This window comes from Rhamphochromis sp. 'chilingali', assembly GCF_963969265.1.
Source record: "Rhamphochromis sp. 'chilingali' genome assembly, chromosome: 14".
NCBI classification, from domain to species: domain Eukaryota; kingdom Metazoa; phylum Chordata; class Actinopteri; order Cichliformes; family Cichlidae; genus Rhamphochromis; species Rhamphochromis sp. 'chilingali'.
This window is the reverse complement of record NC_137941.1, coordinates 35,350,366-35,363,665: the sequence shown is the minus strand read 5'-3', so window position 1 is coordinate 35,363,665 and position 13,300 is coordinate 35,350,366. Positions and strand designations below refer to the sequence as shown.

The 13,300-nt window shown below is 42.2% G+C and overlaps 1 protein-coding gene across 1 annotated transcript in view; it reads right to left on the bottom strand.

The window, feature by feature from the left end:
• The window catches only part of ttn.2 (titin, tandem duplicate 2), a 218,262-nt gene that overhangs the window by 108,266 nt on the left and 96,696 nt on the right, over positions 1–13,300 (bottom strand). Inside the window, exons 101-114 of the mRNA XM_080904000.1 lie at positions 13,139–13,265; positions 11,924–12,190; positions 11,528–11,794; positions 11,009–11,272; positions 10,320–10,459; positions 10,032–10,158; positions 9,668–9,934; positions 9,266–9,532; positions 8,780–9,046; positions 8,169–8,308; positions 7,929–8,055; positions 5,876–6,018; positions 3,670–3,793; positions 1,859–2,125 (exon numbers count right to left, since the gene is read on the bottom strand). Of these exons, the coding sequence (XP_080760126.1) occupies positions 1,859–2,125; positions 3,670–3,793; positions 5,876–6,018; positions 7,929–8,055; positions 8,169–8,308; positions 8,780–9,046; positions 9,266–9,532; positions 9,668–9,934; positions 10,032–10,158; positions 10,320–10,459; positions 11,009–11,272; positions 11,528–11,794; positions 11,924–12,190; positions 13,139–13,265 (2,794 nt within the window). The remainder of the gene's footprint in view (positions 1–1,858; positions 2,126–3,669; positions 3,794–5,875; positions 6,019–7,928; positions 8,056–8,168; positions 8,309–8,779; positions 9,047–9,265; positions 9,533–9,667; positions 9,935–10,031; positions 10,159–10,319; positions 10,460–11,008; positions 11,273–11,527; positions 11,795–11,923; positions 12,191–13,138; positions 13,266–13,300) is intronic.

Below are 13,300 nucleotides of genomic sequence, written 5' to 3'. Positions count from 1 at the left end.
TAAAAGTAATTTGATTTTAATTTGGACCAGCCGGCGAGCACTGTGAGGGTCATGTTTTTTGACTTTTCCAGTGCTTTCAACACCATCAGGCCGACCCTCCTGGGTGATAAGTTAGCAGCGATGCAGGTGGATGCTTCTCTGGTGTCCTGGATTGTTGATTACCTGACAGGAAGACCACAATATGTACATCTCCCACAGTGTGTGTCTGACAAGGTGATTAGCAACACAGGGGCACCACAGGGGACTGTCCTCTCCCCCTTCCTCTTCACCCTCTACACCACAGACTTCAGCCACTGCACAGAGACCTCCATCTTCAGAAGTTTTCTGATGACTCTGCGGTGGTTGGATGCATCAGCAGGGATGATGAGACAGAGTACCGGGCTGTGGTCGACTCCTTTGTCACGTGGTGTGGGCAGAATCATCTGCAGCTCAACGTGGCAAAGACCAAGGAACTGATCGTGGACTTCAGGAAGACCAGGAAACACTTGACCCCTGTTTCAATCCAGGGGGTCAGTGTTGACATTGTGGAGGACTATAAATACCTTGGAGTACACATTGACAATAAACTGGACTGGGCTAAAAACACCACAGCACTTTACAGGAAGGGCCAGAGTTGTCTCTATTTTTTGAGGCGACTGAGGTCCTTCAACATCTGCCAGAAAATGCTGAGGATTTTCTATGAGTCTGTGGTGGCCAGTGCGATCCTCTATGCTGTTGCATGCTGGGGGAGCAGGCTGAGGGTCGCAGATGCCAACAGACTTAATAAACTGATCCGTAAGGCCAGCAATGTTGTGGGGATGGAGCTGGACTCCCTCAAGGTGGTGTCGGAGAGGCGGATGCTGTCCAAGATAAAGACAATGTTGGATAACACCTCCCACCCACTCCATGACATGTTGGTCAGTCACAGGAGCTCGTTCAGTGAGAGACTGAGATTACCGAAAAGCACCACTGAACGACACAGGAAATCATTCCTGCCTGTGGCTCCCTGTACAACGCATCCACTTAACACACTGTTTGCTGCTACAACTACACATGTTTCTTTTCCAAATATTTATTTATAAGTGACTTATGTATGTATGTATGTATATATATGTATATATTGTACTATTCTTAGTTAGCGTATTGTCTGTCTTGTCTTAATGTTGGTTTAAAATGGAGCACTGTAACAAAAAATAATTTCCCCCAGGGATCAATAAAGTATTCTGATTCTGATTCTGATTCTGATAAAATCACAAATCTCAGAGTGCCATCTATCTCTTAAAAAGGGTTCCTTAACAAAAACAGAGACTGTTTCCTTAATGACCAACACTACTGGGCCACACCTCTTAATCTTTGAAATCCGGTGCTTTCAGTCCCATTGCCACAGCTGTATAAAATCAAGGACCCACCTTTACCAACATTTGTGAAACAATGGGTTGTTTTGACGCACCCACAGATTTCAAGTCAAAGGCTCTCACTGACTGAAACTATAAATGGTATTTTTGCAAAGTGGAAGAAACACTGCAACTCAGCCATAAAGTGACAGAATGGGGCTGCTCAGTGCTGAGATTCAAATTTATGAGCATTCAGCTCAAAACCTGTGGCTTTCCAAATCTCTGCCAGGATTAATATCAGCACAGATCTGGAGAGTCATAGGATGGGTTTTTATGACGAAACAGTTCCTTGAAGGCATAGAGACAGTCGGCAGCTGGCCCAGTACTTCTGTCCCATTTTGGGCCCATTAGTTACCGTGGGGACCCCTTCTCATTGAGAGGGTTGTTTTAGGCCAATAAGGGGTGAGTCACAGTCTAATTGGGGTTCCTTTTCATGCCTAATAACTTCTAACTTAATTTTCTTCCCATTTCACAACTATACTTACGTTCAACATTGAGGAAGCATGAGGTTTTGAAGTCTTTAGCATCACAAGCATATGTTTTTGAGTCGTCCAAAGTGCAGTCGTGGATGACCAGCGCTCGCTTGCAGCCGTCAACGATCATCTCATATTTCTTTGTCTTGCGGATCTCCTGTCCATCCCTGAACCATCGCACTTCTGCATTTTCCCTGGAAACTTCACATTCGAGTGTGGCCGTGGCCTCCTCTTCCACTGTCTGGTCCTCCAGAGGCTTAGTGAACTCCACTGGTGGTTCTGGATGAACAAAGAAACAGAGAAGACAGCAGTTTGAATTTCAGTGAAGTAGAAACTGAACACTAAAGATCAGTTTATTTTTCGTGGGATTTCATCCTGGCCAATAAAATAAGGCTGCAGTGATAGTCACATATTGTGGTTGATTTATCAGTGCAACGTTTCACCTCTTCTAGTCTTAAAATGCCCACAGAAAAATGTAAGTTAACAATGTAAAGTCTCAGTAAGCTGCAGTAAGAGAGTAGCTGCGGTCCAAGCCAATTGTGTTTTTTGGCGTTAGATGGGTAAGTGCAAAATAATCTTGGGGATTTGATAATACACCTGTGCAGCCTCCACAAGTAAAGTTTATACATTCATAATGACCTTTTTAAATAACCTTTTTTTTCATATCTCACAGTATAAAGTTTTCTTTTTTCTGTGAGATATGTACCTACCCAAATTACAGACCTAAGTAAAACAATCAGCAATACAAATGATAAGGACCTGTGCCAGTGAGCTGTCTGTGATCCTGAGTCATGTTTACAATCTGAAACAGAAAACTTACCATTGTAGTGGAAACTACTTGGACCATGCACTGACAAAGTCCCTCCCTGAGCCTGGTTCTGCCGGAGGTTTCTTCCTGTTAAAAGGGAGTTTTTCCTTCCCACTGTCGCCAAACTGCTTGCTCGTAGGATCATAGGGTCATATGATTGTTGGGTTTTTCTCTCTATATATCATTGTAGGGTCTACCCTACAATATAAAGCACCTTGAGGTGACTGTTGTTGTGATTTTGCGCTATATGAATTAAATTGAATTGAATATCTTAAGTGCATTTAACAGTATCCATCCACATTGACAAACAAACAAATTGAACTGGAAGACCAACCAACACAACCACTGCATGCTCGATTTTATAAAGACACCAAGATATATCAACTTGCAGAGTAAAATGCTGGAGATTTTCTATCAGTCAGCTGTGGCAAGTGCAGTGTTCATTGCTGTTGTCTTCTAGAAGGACACTAAAAAAGCTGGTGACATCAATTCAATTTAATTCAATTCCATTTTGTTTATATAGCGCCAAATCACAACAACAGTCGTCTCAAGCGGCTTAACATTGTGAGGTAAAGAGCCAACCATAATACAGAGAATCCCCAACAATCATATGACCCCTGTGAGCAAGCGCTTTGGCAACAGTGGGAAGGAAAACCTCCCTTTTAGCGACGAGGAACCAGCAGAACCAGGCTCAGGGAGGGGCGGGGCCATCTGCTGCCACCAGTTGGAGGTGAGGGGAGGGAAACAAGATAAAAGACATGCTGTGGAAGTGAGCCAGAGATTAATAATAACTCATAATTAAATCTGGAGTGGCCTATGAACACAAAAGGGATGAGAGGAGAAACAGTCAGTGCATCAATGGAAGGCACCAGCAGCCTAAGTCTATTGCAGCATAACCAGGGTGGATTCAGGGTCACCTGATCCAGTCCTGACTATAAGTTTTAAGCCTAATCTTAAAAGTAGAGAGGGTGTCTGGAATTAAGTTAAAAATCCTGAAATAGTGTTGTTGGGTTACCTTTGACAGTAAGACTGGCCTCAGTCTGGAAGTCTTTGGCTGCGAGTTTGATTTGTCCGGCTTCGTTTTGCTCGACATTGCGTAGAGTCAGGGTGTGGACTTTACCCTCTGCCTTCAACACCACCTGCAACAGAGTCGATAATCACAGGGTTTAATCTGTCCTGTATACTTCCTGTCAGGTTGATAGATTCATTCATATTTAGTATTTTCCTGCCCTGAATGTCACAACATGTCACAGGTTTTAACTTCTCTGAAGATCTTATATCAAGTTTAGAGATTCAGTTTTTGTCTGTATAAATCTTATCTCACTAAACCAACTCACTAATTTCCAATCTAATTTGGATTTTTCTGTTTTTTTTCCCAGACTATGAATGAATATATGACATTAAACCTCATTGCTGCAAGGATTAGGTATTGCAGTGTCACTGAACATTGCCCGTGAGGTTCAAACCCTGGTCCTCCTCCTCCTGTTAGCAAAGCAATAATTGCTAATGGTAAGACAGGTTTATATGTGATCAACAGTCTTTGTTCTTTGGAGGTTCCTTTGTTTCTCCACATCTACAGAATGTGAAGCACAGAGATTTTCTCGGTTAAGCCTGGACGGCCAAAATGAATATAGGCACCCCTCCCCCTCCACCCCTCCCCATTTTCCCAATTTAAACTACACGACCTATAACACCCAACAGCTGCTTTTACCACTGTGTCCTGCATGTGACAGAGCTGCCTCACAACACACTCACAAATGAAACGTGCAGCATTTCTTTATCAGACTAACAAAATAAGCACAACTGAAATTTATGTGACATCAAATGAACTTGGTTCGATTTTTCATTCCTAACAATGATATTTGTCAGAACCGTTTAAGATGAAGGTACAATGATATTTTTCTGTGCTGTGTGCATGAAAAGACACATCAGCTGTCAACAAGTAGACAGTACATTCATGTGTGGAGGATAAAGTGGCCTATTAGTGTCATAGTTAAAATGCTGCTTGATCAGAAAAACACTTTTGCTGATAAGCAGAAATGTGACAGAAAAAGTAAAAACAAGACAAACTGATAATAAAGTTTATTTAGCTCTATAAAAAAACTTTATTTGTAACATCTTCAGCTGAAAACCTGCATATTTTTTCTTCAACATAAAAGATAAGATTAGATTAATTGGGTTGTCATGTGAGGCCTGAAGTACTTTTCTATAAGAAGAAAGACAAACTGCTGCTTTTTTATCAATTTTACTTTAAACTCTTTGTGAGTTTATATCTGCCATAACGCTGTAACATTTGCTTTGACCAACTCTAAACCTAGATTTTTTTGGGGGTGTTTCTTCCTTTGGTTTTAATTTAGAAAGTTACATGTTTGCCCTTCATACTGACACTTTTATGAATCTTAACTGAACTCGAGGAAGTGCAGTTCTTCATAATCTGCTACCACATGTACCAACGACACTCTTCTGTTTGTTTGTATTTAAATGCGCTGCTGAACAAATCAGCCACTTTTGGTATTACCCAAGAAAAACACGCGCTGAGATGGAAAAGCTATTCATTGAGCCCAAGGAAACATTCAGCTTTACATTCTTCTGTGCTTCAGCTACTACTGTGGCTGAAACCTCCACCTATGCTAAACATGCAACATGCAGTGCAACCGAGAAGGAGGGAACGATTCATAAGGACCACGCCGTTCTCGGGTTACTTCAAACTTTAAACACTTGGATCTGGATATGACTCGATTTCATTTCAGGGCCTGGACTATTCACTGTTCAACTCTGAATTACAATGTGGAAACAGCAAGTGCATCAGCTCAAGCAAAACACTTATAGCAGTCCATGTGTTTTGTACCTGTAGCTGTCATAGCTCTGCTGCCACTTGCCCTGCACCTCAGCCTCCTTCAGCTGTTAAAAATAACCCTGCAGAAACGCTTGTGGGGCAGAAAAGCCTTCCTGCCTATGTTATCTCAAAACCAGGAATCCCAAACCCACACCAGCAGAGCCTTATATGAAGCCGGAGCAGTTCATTGGACACAAAAAACGAACATTGTGTACAAATGGAAAGGGAAATTCTGGCTGTGGGACACAATCATGAGGCCTGGACTTCTGTAGTGGTTTGTAACTGAATGTTAATGGGTCTTGTGTTTCAGGAAGCGAATCTCCTAGTGATCCTGTCCGCAGTAAAGAAACATTGCGTGGGCTCAGTCAGATGTGTTGAGACTTACTCTATCGCTTGGCTCCAGCTTTGTACCCCCCAGGAACCACTCAACAGCGATGCCTTCGTATGACAGCTCGCACTCAAAGGTGGCAGTCTCCCCAGCAGTCACGGTGACATCCTTCAGAGGCCTCTGGAGGCCAATCACTCGGGCTTTAGATTGGGAAGAAAACATGGTTAGTGCCCCTGACCGAAAAACAGGTCAATGAAAACCAAAAAACGCCCAGAGAGACATGGCTAATCCTCAGTGGCTATTCCTCATGGTGTTTTGAGCTGAAGGCTGCTGGTGCAAGACCTTGGACAACTGAAACAAGCTGCCCTGAGACTTGGCATTAGGTGTCCAAGCTCATTAGCATGAATCCTACTGTCAGATGTAAACGGCAGGCAGAGCCAGTGAGAGTTGGGGTTCTACCCTTCCCCCCTGCCAATCACTGCAACCCTTCTCTAGATAAGGAATGTGGCTTCAAAAATAACTAAGGAGCCTGATAGGCTGAGAGCCCACATCTGCCAAATCCATTGAGGGAAGCCGGTCTGCTCCTGTCAATCACAAGATTGCAATTTCCCAGGAAAAGGAGAATGTGAATGTCCTCACAGGAGTTACCCAACGTCACACTACTGGGGAGTTTGGTAACATGGGACATACAGAGCTCTAGGAAGTCAGTGTGGATTAACAAGCCACATCAATTATTTATAACAGGCTTCTTCACATGCCTGAATTAAGGCCCCTTTACAACCTGTTGAAATGCACTCTGGCAGCATGACAGCTCATGCAATCAGAAAGCTGTCAGTCTGAAGAGTTTGCAGTCTCACCATCAAAATGACTCATCTATTAAAGTTAATTCACATTTAAATCCCTACACTCTGAACAAGAATGACTGTTTATGATTGTGTAGCTGGACTGCTGAACTTTCTTTTATTTCTGAACATTTACTGATTTGATAAATCTAAAAGTGAGAGAGAAGCAAAATATGAAATAGTTTTTAATTCTAGAAACTTGTAAGCCTGCGCCATTATAGGAGCTTTCAATCAGTCGCTGAGTTATTTAAATATTGCACTGAATTAAATTCTAGTTCAGAGACAAGTTGGAACAAGATCAATCAAAATGAATCATGTGAAGGGAAATATTATTAAAACAACTGCATCACTAACTTTTAATTATTTATTGAATTATTAAAAACAACAAATTATCATCTGATCAAATAGTGCTCCTTGTGTTAATTCTATTACTGAAGAGGATCACGGGATGGGTTGATAACTCAAATCAAGAGGAGGAATTTCAGGAAATTTTAGGCTACGTTCACACTGCAGGCGAACGCGCATCAAATCCGACTTTTCTGACCCTATGCGACCATCTATCTGATCATGGTGTGACAGTGTGAACGGCACAAATCCGATATTTTCAAATCCGATCTGGGTCACTTTCGTATGTGGTGCTGAATCTGATACATATCTGATGTTTCAGAAAGCGACTGCTGTTTGACGGTCAGGTCGCATTAAATCCGCCTTTTACGTCACCGACACAAGACAGACGCCAATTATCAGCGCCGCAGAAGACGTCGCGAACACTTCCTGACCATCCAGTGTAGATGTCAGTGAAACTGTTGGGAAGACAACGTGAACATTTTATTTGTCCTGTATAATCTGCAGATTCTGACAGAAATCTGCTGCTATCCTTTGAAGCAGCGCTCCTCTAAAACAGCAATAAGGATCATTATTACATTATTATGTAAATAACAAATAACAAAATAACTTAAAGCAAAAATTGGGAAACGTAAAGTCTGAAGTCTTTATATTAAGGGCCATCAGTCAAACAATAGTTTGGTCTGGGTCTAAACAGAGCGCGTTGTGTCTGACATCTTCTTTTGCGCATGCGGCCGCTTTGAGCGTTCACACTAGAGCGCGTTTGCTGTCGCATTTTATTTGTAGTGTGAACAAGCAGACAAAAAAATCGGAATTGAGCATCAAGACCTGCAGTGTGAACGTAGCCTTAGTTTCATACTAGCAAATGTTATCACAGACATTTCAAAAATCGCTGTGATTGACTTCAGACTTGTTTCAGTCACCTTTGACCCTGAGCTGAGCTGAGGATTTGGCATTCGCTGCTGCAAAGTCAACACTTCCAGCCATGTCCATTTTGCAGTTATAGAGGATCAATAAGTGCCGGGTTCCTTCCTCCTTGATCTCCACATTCTGAGAACAAACAATGTGCAAACCAACAAGAGATGAATGTGCCAGTTCAAAACATTTTCATGGAATTTCCAACAAATGTGTTGAAATTATATTTTATAGGTGTAAAATCTTACAGCAGACGGATGAAGTGTCTCGCCCTTCAGTTTCCAGGTGGCATGAAGGTCCTCCTCAGAAATCTCTGTCTCAAACTTTGCCATCTCGGTCTCTGTAACTTCCACGCTGTACAGTGGGCGGACGACCTTGATGTCACGTTCTGTAAAGTTTGTTAAAATATGTTAGCGAGACTTACAAGTGAAGGGAAGCGAACGGAAACGTATTAGACGACATCTGTGAAAAGAGTTTCCCATTGTCAGATACAGTGTAACAGATGAACTAAACATAGGACAAGACGGGAGAGTTAAAATCAGAAGACAAGCTTACAATTTGTGTAAAAACAGAAGTTGAGGAACGCTTGAGAATAATTAACCCCATAAAACATTTCAAAGTATATCCACATCTACACATCTACAGATCCATAATACCATGCACTGTAAGATGTGCAAGGTTGAATTATTCTCAAGTATTATAATGATAACTTTTACAAGCATTTAGAAATAAAGTGGAAGCTGCAGTAGTGCAGGACAAATGGAGATAACAGGAGGCGGGGTTTGGTGAATGCTGGTGGGCGGGGCCTGTCTCTGCAGTCCCGGTGGAGTCTGAGGGGCTGGATCACCACAGGTATTACCTTCGATGTTAAGGTCAGCGGTAGTTTTGTCAGTTCCACAGTCGCAGCTGTAAGCGCCCATGTTGCTCTTTGCTGCCTTCTTGATGACCAGCATATGTTTCTTGCCATCAGATTTGAAGGAAATGTTCTTGGAGGGAAAGATTTCTTCGCCATCTTTGAACCATTTGACCTCAGCAGCGGCCTTACTCAACTCGCAGGACAAAATCACCTCATCTTTCTCAACAGCGGTGTAATTCTGGAGCTTCACTGTGAAGTACAGGTCGCCCTCTGTGGGCAGACACCAGGATTATATCAGCTGAAAACATTCACTGGCTAAAGTCATGGCAAGTGCAGCGTATACATTCACCCAAAAATGTCACACGTTAATTCCATTTTAATACAGTAAGGGGAAGATGCAGTTTTTTCATGGCAACAAGTACACGAGTCCTGCACTCAGTACATTCTTTATGGAAATCTGGATGCATCCCTCTGCGGGACGATACTAACCGAGAACGGTGAGCATGGCCTCTGAAGTCTTGGCCATCGCCTCCACTTTGATCATAGACGTGTCATCAATTGTGACCTCCTTGAAGGCCAGCGTGTGCACTTTTCCTTCCTCGGACATGTGCACCACTTTGCTGGGGTGCAAACGGACGTCATTTTTGTACCAGACGACTGGGATTTTTTCATGAGAGAGTTCAACGCTGAACTCTGCAGTTTCACGTTCCTTTACGGTCACATCTCTTATTGGCTTGATAAATGCAAGGCGAATACCTGACAAGAAATGTGGCGTTTGTCGTTAAAAGGCTTTTGGCATACAAAGTTTAGCGAGCACGCAAAAGAAGAATTCAGCCACGTACCCAAACAAATCTTCTCCTAAAAACACTAAAGAGATCCAACTTTGTTTACCTTTGATAATCAACTTTCCGGATGTCCTCTTATCTTCAGCCTCGAACATGTATTTACCTTCATCTTCATATCTGGCAGATTTTACAAAAAGACTGTGTCTCTTTCCTTCCACGTGGAGTTCAAACTTGTCATCTGTTGACAACTCTTGAGATCCCTTCAGCCAACGGAAGCTTTTGGGCTCCCGGGAAATTTCTAGTTCAAATTTCGCTTCATCCTTTTCATACACATGTACATCAGCCAGAGGTGTAATGAATGACACTGGGACCTCTGTTGATTCAGACAGATAGTTAATAAAAAAATCAAAATATCTGAGTGGGCAGAGACTTTCCACGCTGACTCAAAAAAAGGAAGGTGGAAAGCTCACCCTTCACTTTCAGGTTAGCAGAACATTTGGCATTAGCAGCAGTGAACATGACCTCGCCGGTCTGAGGTACTCTGCAGTTGTACAAGACCAGAGTATGTTTGGCACCGTCCTCCACGATTTCAACATCCTGCAGATGGCCAACAAACGTTTTCAGCAAAATTGTGAGAGTGAAAGAAACGTGATGAGGACACAACTGCGGTTTATCTCTACTAGTGTATCGACATCTAGATTTAAGTAAAAGAATGAAACCACAGATAAATGAATATCTGCTGAGATGCAGTGACATACAGTGGATGGACTGAGGAGTTCCCCATTCAGTTTCCACTGGCCATGGACATCGTCTTCACTGAGCTCAACCTCAAATCGAGCTGTCTCTCCGTCAAACACCTCAGCGCCATACATCGGCCGAACCACCTTTATGTGACGAGCTGACGTTTTGAAGAGGGGACAAAGAAATCATAAACATATAAACATATACAAACATGTACACACAATGTACACACAAAAACAAGTCAACATCAGACAGACACACATACAGAAACCAGTGCCTCGTGGTCCCGGTAATAAAATGTTGTGATGATTTGATCCAGTTTGAAACTGTGTGATTACTAAAGTGACAAAGTGCTTCAAAAGACAATAAGTGATGTGTTTTGAAAAGGAAATCTCATAACCAGAAGTCAGCGACATGACAACGACACCACAGGACTGACACATAGATTCGAATACAGTTTAGCTTCTTGGAAACTTTAAATCTTTTAGTTTTTAGTCTTCCAGTTTCTGCTGTTAATGGAGAGAGACGGAAAAAAAAACAGTAAACGCTGATTGGAAAGTGAAGTGCTTCAAGTAAAAAATTGCAAAAAAGAGTGAGCGATAGGACGCGATGCACGGGCTGTGCAAGTGAAGACGAGTATCAAGAAGGGAAGGAAGCTGCCTCAAAATGACCGAATATCAAAATCAAGAGATTTCTGGGTCTTTACCTTCAATGTGAAGAGTCGCTGTCGTCTTGTCTGTTCCACAGTCACATAGGTACTGTCCTTTGTCTTTGTCCCCAACTCTCTTGATTATGAGGACTCTGCGTTTGCCTTCAGCTTTAATGTTCACCGTCTTAGAAGCTTTGATCTCGGCCTCATTGTGGTACCACATGACATCGACATCTTTGCTGAGCTCGCAATCTAGAACCACCTCATCTTTCTCCACTGCAGTATAGTCCTGCAGCTTAACTGTGAAGTACGGATCTCCCTCTAGAATGGGAATATTTTTGGGTAATTCCACAATACACCACAAATATACAGTGCACAAAACACGACAGTGAAGACACACGAGAAACACAAATGAAAACCACAAAAAATGATTTCGTATATATCACAGAGACAAGGATACAGTACTTTTGTAGACCCAGACAGACACAACAATGGACAAAGTGTACACAAAGCTGTGGGAAGGACGACACACTTGACAATAAGGACAGAAAGGACAGGTCGTTATTCTTGGATTACCTATAACTGTCAGGTTGGCCATGGAAAGAATTCCTTTGGCCTCAGCCTTAATTTGGCAGATATCATCTAGAGTCACTTCTCTCATTTCTAGTGCGTGCTTCTTTCCATCCACGTGAATGACAACAGTTCTGCTCGGATGAATTTTGTTGTCGTTCTTGTACCAGGTGATGGGGATGTTCTCGTGAGAAAGCTCCAGCTCAAAGCGAGCTGTTTTGCCTTCCTTTACAGTTTGATCCTTTATTGGTGAGATAAATTTCAGCCTGATACCTACAATTACATTAATAAAACAGGGTCATATGAGTTAGCTCATATGATGGTGGGGTAACCAAGACAATGAATGCAGTGAAAACAATCGTGTTCTGGCCTTTTTTCCAGTAAACGTGGACCATTACTTACCCTCCACTGTGAGTCTAGCTTTTGAGGTTTTGCCTAAAACTTCAATCATGTATTCGTCCTCGTCATCAAACTCACAGCAGTTTATAATCAGCATGTGCTTCTTTCCGTCGTCGATGATGTCATATTTTTGGTCTTGGGTGATGATGTCAGCCCCTTTATACCACATGACTTTAAAAACATCTTTTGTGATGGTGCATTCAAACTTAGCTTGTTTCTTTTCTGGCACAGAAACATCCTTCAGCGGGACAACAAAGTCCATTTCGACTTCTGAGATAAAAAGTGACATAGGCACAATATGTCAACAGCAGAACACAACAACAGGACTGGAGTCTACAGCCTGAGGTCGCTGTACCTTCTGTATCTCTTTAAATGTCCCTCTAGCTGTATAATTACCCCGAATCAGGAAGCACGTAGTATCAGGGACTATTAAAACACTAAGTTACTTCTTGCTATTGACTAAACTGAAGATCACTCCAAAGTGCTTAAAATGGTCAGTAAGACAACAAAGGTGCTGTTGCCAGCTCACAGTGTTCTTCCCATCTTGAACTACATCAGTCCTCTTTCTCACAAGGTGTTGAAGGACCTCCTATATTGAAGTTATTATTAAGGAACACCATGTTGTTAGTAACAAGAATTCAAAATATTCACATTCAAGTTTTGCCACAGGGTAGAAAAAACATCTTCTGAACATAGTTCCCAGAGAAGGCAAATAAGAGGTGTCTTCTGTCCACTTCTTAAAGTCTGCACTCCAGCAGATGTTTGCCAGGGAAAATCAATGATTTGTTGCAGAACTCCACTGCTGTTGTTAAAACCAAGTCCCTTTCAAATTGAGTCCCGTAACACATTCACTAACATGTGCTAACTAATAAACTGTCCATGTCCACAGATTTAACATAGAACATTTAATCATAAAAGATACAAATAAACTTTAGAGGGAGACAAAATCTGACACATTTATACTTTATATTTTCCAGTACAAGACTTTACAACAACAACAGATACAGCACACCAATTCAACCAGTGAAAATAGCTAAGATCCCACACCAGACTGATATAGTGGCACAAATGATCAAGTTGAGTTGTCGATCCTTTTCAGTAAAGGTGTAAGGTCCACTCTCACAGGACGCCTCGGTTAAGACCTCACACCTTTATTTTTACAGGACACTTTTACAGCACACAGAATTTGCAGTTCTTGGTTACAGGAGTTCCCCTTACCTTTGACATTAAGCATGGCGCTGGTTATGGCGTTCAGAGCCGTGTAGGTCACTTCTCCCGCCTGGTCCAGCTGGCAGTTTTTTAGCTTGAGTCTACGCACTGTACCCTCCATTTGGATGTCGCATGTCTAGTGAAAACATTACAATATACTCGCGAATAAAG